The sequence below is a fragment of the Condylura cristata genome, unplaced genomic scaffold, assembly GCF_000260355.1.
Source record: "Condylura cristata isolate star-nosed mole 26May11 unplaced genomic scaffold, ConCri1.0 scaffold00035, whole genome shotgun sequence".
NCBI lineage: Eukaryota > Metazoa > Chordata > Mammalia > Eulipotyphla > Talpidae > Condylura > Condylura cristata.
The window spans coordinates 6,926,908-6,939,931 of record NW_004567136.1 but is presented as its reverse complement, the minus strand read 5'-3'; the positions used below and the strand labels follow the sequence as shown (position 1 = coordinate 6,939,931).

Here is a 13,024-nt window from a genome sequence, read left to right as displayed (position 1 = left end):
CGGGCGAGGCCGCCCGACTTCGGGCTCCCACGGGCAGCCCCGCGGGCGGCCAGAGCCCTGAACCTCCGGGGTCGCTTCCCTGGGGGCGCTGCTCCCCGACAGCCTCCGAGCAGGAGCGCGCGGCGCGGTGGTCGGGAGGGGGTGGCCCGGCTCGCAGGGCGGCGGGCGGGTGGGGTGAGGCAGGCGTCTCCCTCCCCTCCCGGCGCCCTCCCTTCCTCCCTTCCTGCAGCCAATTAGACGGCCCCCTCGGGCGGGAGGCGTGGGGCGCTCATAAAGCGGAGCGGAGCTGTCACCCCGCGAGCAGGCTGCGCACCGCCCCGGCCTGAGCCGGCGCCACAGACGCGGGTTCCCGGGGCCAAGGGAGCGCGGACGAGCCATGGCCACTACCAACGGGACGGTGGAGAACGGGCAGCCGGACAAAAAGCCTCCTGCGCTGCCTCGCCCCGTCCGCAACCTGGAGGTCAAGTTCACCAAGGTGAGGTGGACGCCAGTCCCCCCCTCCCCCCCGACGGCCGCAGGCGCCCGCGCTGGGCTGTCCACGGGGTTGTCGGGGACTAGGGGCGAGGGGCCGGGCGCTGCGGCGCTCCTTTCCGAGGGTGAGGGAAGCTGCGAGCCGCGCTCTCCGCCAGTCTCTCTGGTGTCCAGAGCCTCTGCCTCCCGGCCAGGCCACTTGGATGGGAACCCGCTCTCCTCGAGAGTCCGCGCGCACCCGGAAGGGGCCTCCAGGATCCTCACACATCGGTGGGCTGGCCGAGCCCCTGGCTCAGCGCCTTGAATCTCAAACCCGGCCAAGGAGACCGCAGCGCCCCAGCGGTGCCAAGCCTCTGCTGGCGTGGCCCCGACGTGCCCCTGCACGACTGGCTTTGAAGGCCAGCAGGGGTGCCGACCACCTCGGTGACTTTGCGGGGCTGTCGTCTGGGCAGACCCCAGCTGCGGGCTTGTGGGTGCTGCATAGATAGGGCTTCCAGGGCCCAGAATGGGGCCCGAGAGCAAGAACAGCACTGGGGATCTGCAAGGAGCAACGGAGAAACCTTGGGCAGCCCCTGTGCTTTGCTGGTGCCCAGTTCACCAGTGGCCCAGTAGAAGCAGGGAGGCACTCACTGGTGAATGGGCCCTGAGCCAGAGGGCGCCGTCCCCCAAAGGGTCAGCTCTGGGCTCCAGGAGTCATGACTACCACGGGCACCATAAGGATGCCCCTGATTTGCGAAGCCTCAAGCCGCAGGCTGGAAGGTTGGGGCGTTGGCAGGTTGGCACCACGGTGAGATCACTTGCCTAGGGCAGAAAGGAAAATGGCGAGGGCCCGTGTTGAGAAGGGCTGGAACCCCATCCTCAGCGTGTCTTTAGGCGAACACAGGGGTCAGGGATGTGTTCTTCATCAAGGGGCAGAGATGGGGCCGTTCAGGGCCCAGGCCCAGGGCCACCTTTGGCTTTATTTCCCCCAAGAGTTTATCCTCTCGTTCTTTCATTATTATTGTTGTTGTTGTTATTATTATTATTATTATCATTATCATCATCGCCATCATCATCATGATCATCTCCTATTTATCCATAGCCTCCAACTCCAGCTGATCCACTTACAAACAGAACAATTATGATTCTCAAATAGTTTTAATCAAGTGGAGACAGTTGCGGGGCCTCTCTGTGTGGCCTTCAGCTCTTGGGCCCTTGGCGTTTAGCGTCGGCTCGGTCCCTGGTTCCGTGACGTTGAAATGAACTGTTTCCAGAGGGCTCTGTAATCAGCAGAGACACTGCACCCACAGTGGGCCATTTTTAATGCAGTTTCCTTAGTCATATACACTTCAGAGAAAAATGTGGGAACAGTCAGAATAGTGCCTGCATTTGGGGGGGACCTAGAAGCCAGTGTTCCGCTGGTGCATTGTTTCTTTTCTTTTCTTTTGATTTTATAATTTAAAAAAATTATATAGACACCAGAATTACAAATATTACTGGCCTCTTGCTTCTGAGCCCTACCACAGCAGTGTCACCACGTCTGGGAAGTTCACTTCTTTCTCTGCGATCCTTTAGCGCCCTTTACAAATGCAAGCCTGGCACTTAGAGAGGAGGAATTTTTGCAGAGTCACAGAGTGACCAGGGCCTGTTGTTTGGGTGGGTGCTGCCACTTTCCAGGGCTCAGAACTGGGTATGTGGCCAAGGGGAAGCAAAGGCGAGGAGACAGATGGAGGGGCTGGGGAGCAGGCATCCTCAGGAGCCCCGCGACCTGCCTGCAAGGGCCAGGGCTCCCGCCCCTGGCCTGCCTCAGCCTCGCTCCTCCACAGAGGCCCCGTGGAGTCTCCGGGCCGGCAGCCTGCACAGTTGTGGTGGAGGGTGGGCGGTTGGGTGTCCAGCACCCAGGCAAACAGTGCGCCAGGAGCCTCTGCTTGGAGAGGGAGCGGACCCGGCCCAGGAGGGAGCAGAAACAGAACTACGGGCCCAGGACGGGCCAGCGGGGAGGGTGGAGTGTGCAAGCCGTGAGCCGGTAAGTATGTTATTTTGCAGAACTGACTCACGGTGCTTCTCGCTAATGGAGGGTGCTCCCTCCAGAGGCGCTGCATCCGGCCGGCCCTGTGGTGCCATTTCCCCAGAGTGAGTCCAGTTTCGGGAAGGCTGTGTTATCCAAGCGCCTTTCCTTTGTCCTCACCCTTTAACAGAGCTCTGCTAGGTGATTCTGTAAGGGAGGGCTCCCCAACACCTCCAGGCAATGGTCAGAAGATGGCAGCCCCTTCCTCTCCTTATGAAAGTTCCTCCAGTAGCAGAGATTCTCATAAAGCTTTTCTGACTCACTAAAACACAAATTTTTATGATCTCTTTTATGAAAAGTAAAATTCTCTCAAGTCTCCTTTTCTAAAAGTACACTCCTGAGTTTAGCCGAGGTCCCGAGCACAGTGTTGCAAGCGTCTGGAAATGGCGGCCGCAGCGCGGCTCCCCTGAACGCCATCCGTGCCGCTCCCGGCTGGCCTGCGCTCCCCAGAGAAGCTGAGGTTTTCCAGTTCAGTCTGGATTCCTTGCCATGGCACGGCCGAAGTAAAACGTGAATTCCACCTAGAGCCTGATGTAACTTCATTTTATACACTAGTAGGTTTGTTTCCGACCAACTCACAAGTCAAGGGAACAATTTCTTCTCTAGACCTATTACCCTGATTTGAGGTTCAAGTCAATATGGCCAGCATAGTTGGGAGGCCACATTCACTCACCCCATGCTTCTTTGCGTTTCTGTTTTGTTTTAGTGGGGAGAAAATCAACAGTAGAAACCACTTACAAGATTACTTACTCGTATAATATAAAGAAAAGGATTTTGCTAAATTAAAAAATATTGTGATGGGAAAGTGCAGAGTTAGCAGTCTGATTTTTTTTTTTTTTAAAGTGGCTGCTAGCAGGACGCTAGGTCAGTGTCATAAAGGACCTCGTAATTTTTTTCTAGAAGAACATATTCGGAGATGAAGTATAACAGACATCCGATCGTTGTAATCTGTTTCTATCCCTCTTATTTATATTCTCCTCTACCACCTTCTCACTTTCCCTCCCCCTTGGAATTGATACGAGGAAGGACCTGGAATCAGCAGTTTTCACTGACAGTCGCTATTATCTAACCCACGAAATTTCATCTTCCGACAAATGGGCCTCCCTTCCTGGCTGCACTTTTTTCCTCAGGCTAACTTAACTCCTCTTCCCCACTTATTAATTTCTCACTATTACCGAGTGATTACTTGCTGGATGGCAAAAGTGAACGCTTGGATTTGGTTTCAGCTGGAAGAATAAACCTGTAATTGTAGCCAGGCCTTTTCCGAGCGCTTCCCTGGGGTCCTGGCCTCCAGTCGAAGGCCCTGAGCTTCTGGTTGGATGGGTTCACCCCACTGGCGAGGGGTGCTCTCCGCCCTGAGCTCGGTGAAGGTGGGGGAGGGGTGGCTTTTGCCCACCCACCCCATCAGAACTGTCCTTCTGTGCTTCCCCCCACTCCCCACCCCGGCCCTCAGACACAGCTGTGCCTTCTGGGTTTTGCAGGACAGGCCAGGACAGAAAGTAACCAGGCTGCACACTTCAGTCCAAAGGGATAAATTTCACAAGAATTGATGAGTTCTTGTGGTGACACAGCTCTTTTTTTTTTTTTTTAAATGACTCAAAGAGAAGCAGAAGAGGGCCTGCAGATCTGGAAATGGACTCAAATGAACTAGTACTGTACAGAAAAACTATTGACAACATTTTATTTGCTAGAAGTGTTTCTAAAATGTGTCGCCTGCATCTAAATGTGGGATCTTGCGACACTGTGCTGGGCTGTGACGGTGAAGCTCTCCCGACTGGTACAGCCAAGGTTGTCTGTCCTCTCACTGGGAAAGTGATTTGTATGTTATCTGTCACTGCTGTTCCCAGTTCCTTCCCAAAGCCCTTGCTTTTAATGTGGTGCATTTTAAGGCAGCTAAACTTCGAGTAAACTGTACACGTATTTCCACACATGGATTATGTGAATTCCGTCTAGTATCCTCATGACGTCCTTTTATTTTTAACCTCCTTTTTCTTGACCGTGTTCTGGATACTTGTGGCTCCCAGGAGTGATTTTTGTGGGTTAGTTTTCAGCTTTGGATATTCAGTTATTTGCTACATCTGCTAATAGAACCAGAACATTCCTTAACCCTGATATTTATCTTCATATTCCAACACTGGCTTTTATTAAGTCTAACATGAAATGATAGACTTGGGGGTGGGGGGTGCCGAGGTGAATCCGTGAAAACTGAAGGGCTAGTGTGTGAACATGTAGGGGGAGCCCCTGGGCCATCCAGTAGGGGTGCAGCAGGGTGGAAGAAGGAGCTGCGTGCTGCTGGCAGCCCCCGCCAGGGCAGGCCAATCTCTTGACACATTACATGTGTCAACCCATTTAATCTTCCCCCAAATTCATGAGAGTATAGGATGTGACTCACATCTAGAGGTGTGATGGGTAAGTGGGGACAGAGTGGGGAGCAGAACAGGCAGACTGACAAAGCACACTGCTAAGGGGAGCAGAGGGCGGGATGAGAGAGGTCTGCTGAGCCATGTGGGTCGATCCCAATCCAACTTGTGCTGCAGTGGCTGTGGATAGCTGCACGGTGCTACCATTGCACCACCAGGGAGGGCCACATCTAGCTTTTTGAAAAATTTACTTATTTATGCATAGAGAACTGGGGTACAGGCCAGAGTTGCCAGGGCTGAGAGGATTCCCCAGAGACAGAGTGGGGAGCAGAACAAGACAACTGACGAAGTACACTGCTGAGGGGAGCAGCAGGCTGGTCAGGAGAGGTCTGCCGCGCCCTGTGGGTCACCTCCGGGGAAGGCGGGGATCAAGCTCACGTTGAAGTGGTTTTAGCATCTTAGTACTGTGCTTTAACCTGCTGCACCACCAGGGAGGCCATGTATTGCTTTTTAAAAAAAAAATAAAGAGGAACATTTTGGAGAAAAATCTAGATAGCTGTATTAGCATTGCAGAGGACTGGATTCTAATTCTGAGTGTGCTCCCAGGTGGACAAATGACTGTGTCCCCCTCCAGGTCCCATCTACAAATATGCAGCCGGTGGGAACGACAAGACGTTACCTAAGGTCCCAGCATGTTGGAATGATGATTTTGATTTAAGCCTAATGCATTACAACTTCCTCTCCTGGTCAGATATTCATCAACAATGAATGGCACGAATCCAAGAGTGGAAAAAAGTTTGCCACATACAACCCATCGACTCTGGAGAAAATATGTGAAGTAGAAGAAGGAGATAAGGTAGGTGCTTTTTTTCCCCTTAAGTAATTCAATTACAGATAACTAAAGGATAAGGAAGTGGCTTGGCCAGCTTTAAGAGGGACCTGGCCGGCAGTCGGGGAAGGACCCGGCCAGCTCCTTCTCAGGCACATGGCCCAGAATGGGATCAATTAGAGACCCTCGGCTGCAGCCAGCCTCTCTCTCTGATCCACGTCTCTTCGTCTCTGAGGATGACTTCAGCTATCCCCATCACGTGCCCAAAGGAAAGGTTTTTATCAATTATTTGAGCCTTTCCTTCCAGAAAGCATTTCCGGCTGGTATGTTTCATTCACCAAATGCAATATTCTGGCAGGAGACATGTTAAAGAAATAGACCTGAAGGAAAAAAGATCGCTGGCCAAGTCATGCAGGAGTTACAACATCACGCAGTCGCCAGGATTCTTTCTCCCAGAAATTTAAATCATCGTGTAAAGCTGTGGTCTTTATGACCCTGTTTGGATAAGCTATATTATGTACCTATAACTGTGTAACTATAGTCATTCCTCAGTGGTGTCGATAGATACTTGGAAAGTGCGATGTTAAGTGGAATGACATATAACACAATCAGGTCCTTGAGTAATGTCATTTCATATGGCATTGTTTCATTACACACTGACGGAAAAAAAGCAATCTTGACTGAGTTAAGTATATCTACACACTGATGTATATGCATAACCATGTGCACTGATGTTTGTGGTTTTTAAATTTTTTTAAAGATTAATTTATTTATGCATACAGAACTGGAGTACAGGCCAGAGATACAGGGGCAGTAAAAGGATTCATTAGAGACAGAGCAGGGAGCAGAACAGGCAGATCGATGAAGTCTGCTGCTGAGGGGAGCAGCGGGCGGGTCAGGAGAGGTCTGCTGAGTCACATGGGTCTCCTCTGGGGCAGGGATAGAACTCTCACTGAGACGGTTACTACTCACTTGCAGAGCTGCGTCCTAACCCGTTGCGCCACCAGGGAGGGCCTACACTGCTCTTTGTACACATGTGACTTCCAGGCACAGGCATATGTTTATATGTTTGCATATGTATATGAGTATATGTGTAACTATAGACACAGATACACATCTGCAGAGGGATTTCTGGGTACGGCCTTGACATATGTCAAGGTTAAAAAGTATCATTTGCATGCATGACCATGGGGAGAAACGCTGAAGGTCAAGCAAGCTGTCTCCTAAGAGCGCGGGGCCACTAGAGAAGCCACTGGCTGGTCTTGGTAAGTAAATGGGTGATGCTGGCCGGCAGTAAAGTGACTGACACGTGTGACCGCCCCGTGCGTGGGGGCGTGTGCCACACACTGGCTCTAGCTGCAAAGCTCTTCTGAGCGCTGCACCCCGCGCTCGTCTCTGTTACGGTCAGGAGCACATGGAGCTCAGGTGAGGATGTTGGGTGCCCGGTGGCGAGCAGGACTCCCAGTGGGTGACGCCAAGATGCACCTGCAGGTGTTGGGGAGGGGACTAGGTTTCTGCCTGAGGCATCCGGGAGGCCGAGGCTGCCCTGGCCCTGCAGCCAGCTCCACCCAAGACTGGGGCAAGGAATTGCCCCCAACACGGGCACCCCTCAGAGACAGCTCGGGTTTGGTTCTAGATCACAGAGAAGTGAATATGGCGATGGAGACAAGTGTTTTGGTTTCCTAGTGCACATAAAAGCTATGTCTTCACTAGTCTCTAGTCTATTAAATGTGCAATAGCATTAGGCCTTAATTAAATGTGAAACAGAAACCTGAGCTGAGTGCACGCTGTTGGTGAAGGACACAGATCGGCATGCCTGACCGCCGGTGGCCACACACACCTTATTTGCGTAAAAGCAGTGTCTGCAAATGCATCAAGCAGCTCGGTGAAGCCAAGTGTGCCTGCACCCCCTTGCCCACACTTCCGCTCACCTCTGTGGGCGGTCGTGGCGGAGGCTGCCTGGCTGTCCTCCTGTGCCCACTGCACCTCCCTGGGGGAGAGAGGCTCAGAGGGGCCAGGGCAGTGAGCTGATGCCCACAGCAAGCAGAGCCTGCGGCCCCGGTTTTCTGAAGACAAGAGTGAGAGACGGTAGCCAGCTCTCACGCTTTCCTTTTCAAAAGGCTCTGTTGTGATTTTCTGTCTGTACACAGAAGATCCAGTTCCTTGTCTATAAACTGGTGGAACAACTCTGCCCCCCGGGGAGGAGATGGGGCGGAAGAAGCCAAAAGGCCAGTGCCTCCCTCTGCCAGCTCTCCCACTGGGCTCGCCTCTGAGACCCAGAGTGCTGGCCCAGCCCCAGGGGACCCAAGTGCCACACAAGCCATCCCCACACTGGGTGAGCTGGGGTGCGGTGTGCTCGGGGCTGGAGCTGGCGGACAGACACCTTCTCCCACTTGGGTCACCCCCAAGAAATACACAAGAGGCAGTCATTTTAGAAGCTATTGGAAAGTGCTTGTATAATCAGAATGAAAGTTCACACTTGGCCATTCTAGAAATCTTGAGAAAGACTCAAGATGTAAAGAAGCAAGAAATCACTTGAAAATCACCAGCCATTCAAGGGATTTAAGGCAGCTAAGCTGTCCCGAACTGTCGCATCAATATAACTCTCTCTCTCTCTCTTGCTCACTCTCAGCCCGACGTGGACAAGGCCGTAGAAGCAGCACAGGCTGCCTTCCAGAGGGGCTCGCCCTGGCGCCGCCTGGACGCTCTGAGCCGGGGCCGGCTGCTGCACCAGCTGGCCGACCTCGTGGAGAGGGACAGGGCCATCTTGGCGGTGAGTACACCCTAACCAGAGTCGGCTCACGCAAGGGTCCTGACCCCAAGGGGCACGGGATCCCACATCCAGGGTGCAGGATCATGAGACCGAGGGTCTGTTTGGGCCTCGAAGTCTAGCTCTGTGGCAGCTGGCAGCACCTGGGCCCCTGAACTTGAATCTTTGGACTTTGAAGTGAGACGTTTGTCCCCAAGAGCTCAGTTTCTTAATCAAGAAGACTCCCAGAGGAAGTTTAGCCTCTTCAGTGTTCCCAGATCAGACATTCACGGTCACTGGACGCAGCTGGGCCAGCTCCTGGTCTGATCTGGATGTTTATGAACTTGACTTTTGTTTAGTATGGACTCCCTTTTAATCTTACATTTAACCTCATCCTGAGCGGCGATAGCCATGAAAGCCACATTTAAGATGCCAGTGGCATTTTTTCTAATACATAATAAAGCAAATGGCACCACTGAACAGAAAAATAATATTCCTGTGTGCCCCGAAAATCTGCCCTGTATCACCTCTGATTGGGGCCGGGATGAGCTGAGTGCAGAGTGCTTACAGAAAACCTCAGGATGTGAAAACCTTGACTCAGACACCAGCCCTTCCACTTACTAGCTGTGTGACTTTGGAATGGAGACTTCCAAGCAATCCTGTGCAGTAAGGTAACTGCTATTTCTAAGAGCAGCTGTGTCATCGTAACATCAGCTGCCTAAGCTGGCTGAACCCAGCTATCTGGACTCTCAGCCTCTTTCCTCTGCTCTAAAGTGGGGACATTCATTTCGCCTCTCCGAGCGTGGGCCGCTCCCAGCAGTTGGAGCTGTGAAGACATTTGCAAGCCGGTATTTACAGAATCTTCAGCTCTTCCTTTTGGGCTTACAATGGGTGGTCAGAAGAAAGCTCAGGATCTTGAGACCCTGAGTGCCTTGGGATCCTCGGTGGTCTGCACAGGCCACCTTGGAGGACACAGACTCTAGAGCTTGCTCTGAGTCTGGTAAGAAGAAATCCCCTTTCTGGCTCCTGGCTTGGAAAATGGCTTTTTCCTTTCTTGAGCTGATGATCTCAGGGAAGAGCGGTGTGAGGTGCTGCCATCCAGGACCATGACATTGCTTTTGCCCTTGAGCTTCATGGGGAGGAGGCAGGAGATTGCCCTTGGCACAGCTCCCCGAGGCTACCTCTACTCGGGACCTCAGTTCTTCTGCCTTCCCTGCTCCCAGCCACCCAGTCTGGCCTGCTCACCCCAGTCCTGGTGAGGGTGGCTCCCCGCTAGGATCAGAGTTTCTATCCCTGGAACTTCTGGATTCTTCCTGCAACGAAAGTCAGCCATGACTCTCAAGCTGCCAAACGGGCTTTTACAAAAACATTTCTGTTTTCACCCAGTATGAGCTCATCGGTCTGCAATGTCCATGTGGACTCAGTGAGAGAGAGGATGTGTCCTGGGCACCCCTCCCCACCCTGTCCTCAATTTGCCGTATCATCTGGGGGAGCAGCAGTGGTTTCAGGGTCACGCCACCTTCACCCCCCCCCCCCCCCGGCCCCCATTTTCCGTATCCCCTGGGGGGGGAGCGGGGGTTTTAGGGCCCCCCCCCCCTTCCCCCCCCCCCCCCACTGGCCTGGCAAGACTGAGCTCTGATAACAGACAGGGCAAGTGGGCTCAGCTGTGGGGACCTTGCTGTCTTGTCCATCACAAAGAAGAGCCAGCTCTTTGGCACATCATGAAAGGGGAAGAGAGTTGTTGGCAAATATGGTTCTTAAAAGCCAGACTACGTAGTAGGAAAACACCCTCACTCGGCACCTTGATTTGGTTTGTCTGCATCTCCTGGCGAAAAGGCCCCGCTCCTGGCCTTCTCTGGCGGGCTCGGTGGTTTTGACAGACAGGGCATTTATTCTGGGTTTGGGGTTTAGAAACAGATATGCAGTGATTCTGCACCCCCTGCCTGCTCCCCTTTAGTAAGATGCTGTAGGGCCAACCTGACCCTTTGGGCTCCCATTTCGGGAGTCCCCAAAGAAAGACCATCCTTCTGTTTTCAGTTTGATCCCCACTTCTGGACCAGTTATTTTAGTCATTGGCTCCCTGGGAGTCCAGGGTCCCCGACGCAGGTCCTTTGTTCTTTCGTATCAGGACGCTGCACTGTGTTGATTCTTCAGAAGGCTTAAAGCACTAAAGGAAACAAATCCAGTGTACTGGCATCACACTGGGGTTTATTGATAGCCCAACCACACTGATTGCTTAAAAGTTCCAATCAAAGCAAACGCTGCATTTTTTAAGCTCAGTCCTATGTATTCACCTGTGAATCACTTTTTTTATTTTTAAAAATGAATTTCCTGTCTGGACCTATTGTGGCCTGATTTTGCTTGGGCAGCTTCCAGAAAACCAACCTGCCAAATTCACATCATCAGTCCAGGAAGCAGACCTGCCTTGAATGCCCCCCAGGTTTGTGGGAGGCTCTTGGACTGTGGTGTCCATTATCCCATTTCAGAAGTGAGGACACTGAAGCCCAGCAAGTGTTACCCAGCCAGCATGGACACCAGCTCTCCCCACACCACCACACCGCAAGCCTCGCTCTTTTTCTCCCTTGCTCCATCCCAGAAAAGGCCAAAGGAGAAGCTTCTGACTCCAGCAGCGGATAAGCACATACTGCCTCATAACTGTCCTCCCCACAAACCCTTTGGTATCATTTGCAAAGACAGGATGTCCCCGGGAAAGATGGGCTGCACCTTGGATCAGAAAGCAGTGTGAAGTGCAGGTGCAATGTACTAATACAGCAAGTAGGCCCCAGTAGGGCTACGCAGTGACTGCTGGGGCTGGGGGAAGATACACTCCAACCCACAGCACCCCCACCGTCTTCAGCATCCCCCTCTCTCCTCCCTGTCCCCAAGTGAGGCTTGCCAGGCACCTGTCAGGCCCCCAGAAAGAAGCCATTACTGTCAGCGTCTTAATAGAAGCCAGCACCTGGCTTGCACAGGCATTTGAGTGGGAACTGTGGCCCTCGGAAGCAGGTCCAATTCTTCTCACTCTCCAGATGAGCAAACTGTGGTAGGGAGCGATTCAGGGACTTGCCCATGTAGGGAAGTGGTTGCCTCTTGTTTAGAGAATGTGGGGTTCACCGCTGGAGGGCAGTCAGGGAGAGCAGCCCTAGGCATCTGTGAAGGGGTCCTGCCATCTTTCTGGACCCCTGTGCCCAGGGAGCAGCCTGAAGAGCCGTCACAGTGCACACTGGCAGCGTATGCCCGCAATTCAGCGCCAGCATGCGGCCAACACCGGGTGACCTTGGACATGCTGCCAAGCTCTGTGAGCCTTGGCGTCTGCACCTCTGTGGGAACAAGCCGTATGAGGGTGCAGGCCACGGGGCGCTCTGCCTGTGGAAGTCAGCCTCACACTCTGCCACAACAGGAATCCAGCCCTGGGCTGTGTCAGGGTGGCCACTTCCTGCAGAGACGCCGATGGGCGGGCTCGGCTCCCGGCTCAACTGGGGCTGCTTGTCTGTGGACAAAGGGGTTTTCTTAAAGCCGGGCTGGAAATAGCAAAGAATCTCTGCCCTTGAGGAGCCCCGCTGGCCCTGGGTGATCACCTCCCTCACCACCAGGGCGAGTCTGCGCCCTTCCCTCTCAACATCCGGCTCCAGGAGCGTTGTGTCTTTGTGCAAGGGGCTCCTGGCTCCGTCACTCTTTCCGTGGCCCCGCTGGCCCACCGAGACAAGAACCAAGAGTCAGTAGCTCCCTCTCTCTTGTTAATGGAAGCCAGTGATGTCCACACACACGTGGCTGTTGCTGTCCTGGGGGGATTAACAGTCCTTCTGACACACCCATATGCCAGGCCCCCCCCACTGAGGCAGCTGTACTTGGATGGCAGACCCAAAAAGCAGAGGCATCTTCCCTCCAGGGAGGCTTCCTAACAGCTTGCCTCTGGGGACCAGCAGGGTACCCCAGTCCAGCCCCCAGCTGGAAGCAAAAGTAGTCCCCACAGTGGGCACGGGTGTTCTTCCCAGCGTGATGTGTTGCTTTCTCAAGAGTCACCTGCAAGTGGGAAAGCCAGAGAGCAATGATGGCAGGCAATGCCCCTTCCTCCCGCCCTCTCTCTGCCCTCATAGCCTGACAGGGAAATGGAAATTGCCCCTGACACCCTGTCTTGTTCGGACAGACCCTGGAGACCATGGACACGGGGAAGCCCTTCCTTCATGCCTTCTTCATCGACCTGGAAGGCTGCATCGGGACGCTGAGATACTTTGCAGGGTGGGCGGACAAAGTGCAGGGCCGGACCATCCCCACAGGTAAGTCAGCCAGGAGCGCGGGCTACTCCGGGTTGGCCTTGGGGCTTCTGTCTTCTCCCCCTTCAGGTAACGCCCAGGCCTCCTTCCTGTCCCCCAAAAGCAAGTGGCCCCGAGCCCACCCTTCTAAGGAATTTACAGCTTTGAAATTATATCAAAAATCTCTCCTGTGTGTAACAGACAAGACTGGAGTCCAACACCCTGGCGAGCTTCTGAGTTTCTGGAGCTTCAGGCGGGCACGCCTCAGAGAGAGGGCGGGGTCCTCTCCAGACCGCTGCAGTAAAACAGTTATCC

General features: G+C 53.6%; 1 protein-coding gene across 1 annotated transcript in view; it reads left to right on the top strand.

The window, feature by feature from the left end:
* Positions 1-194: 194 nt before the first annotated feature.
* The window catches only part of ALDH1A3 (aldehyde dehydrogenase 1 family, member A3), a 33,635-nt gene continuing 20,805 nt past the window's right edge, over positions 195-13,024 (top strand). Inside the window, exons 1-4 of the mRNA XM_004693088.2 lie at positions 195-475; positions 5,630-5,734; positions 8,340-8,480; positions 12,604-12,733. Of these exons, the coding sequence (XP_004693145.1) occupies positions 377-475; positions 5,630-5,734; positions 8,340-8,480; positions 12,604-12,733 (475 nt within the window). The 5' untranslated portion in view covers positions 195-376. The remainder of the gene's footprint in view (positions 476-5,629; positions 5,735-8,339; positions 8,481-12,603; positions 12,734-13,024) is intronic.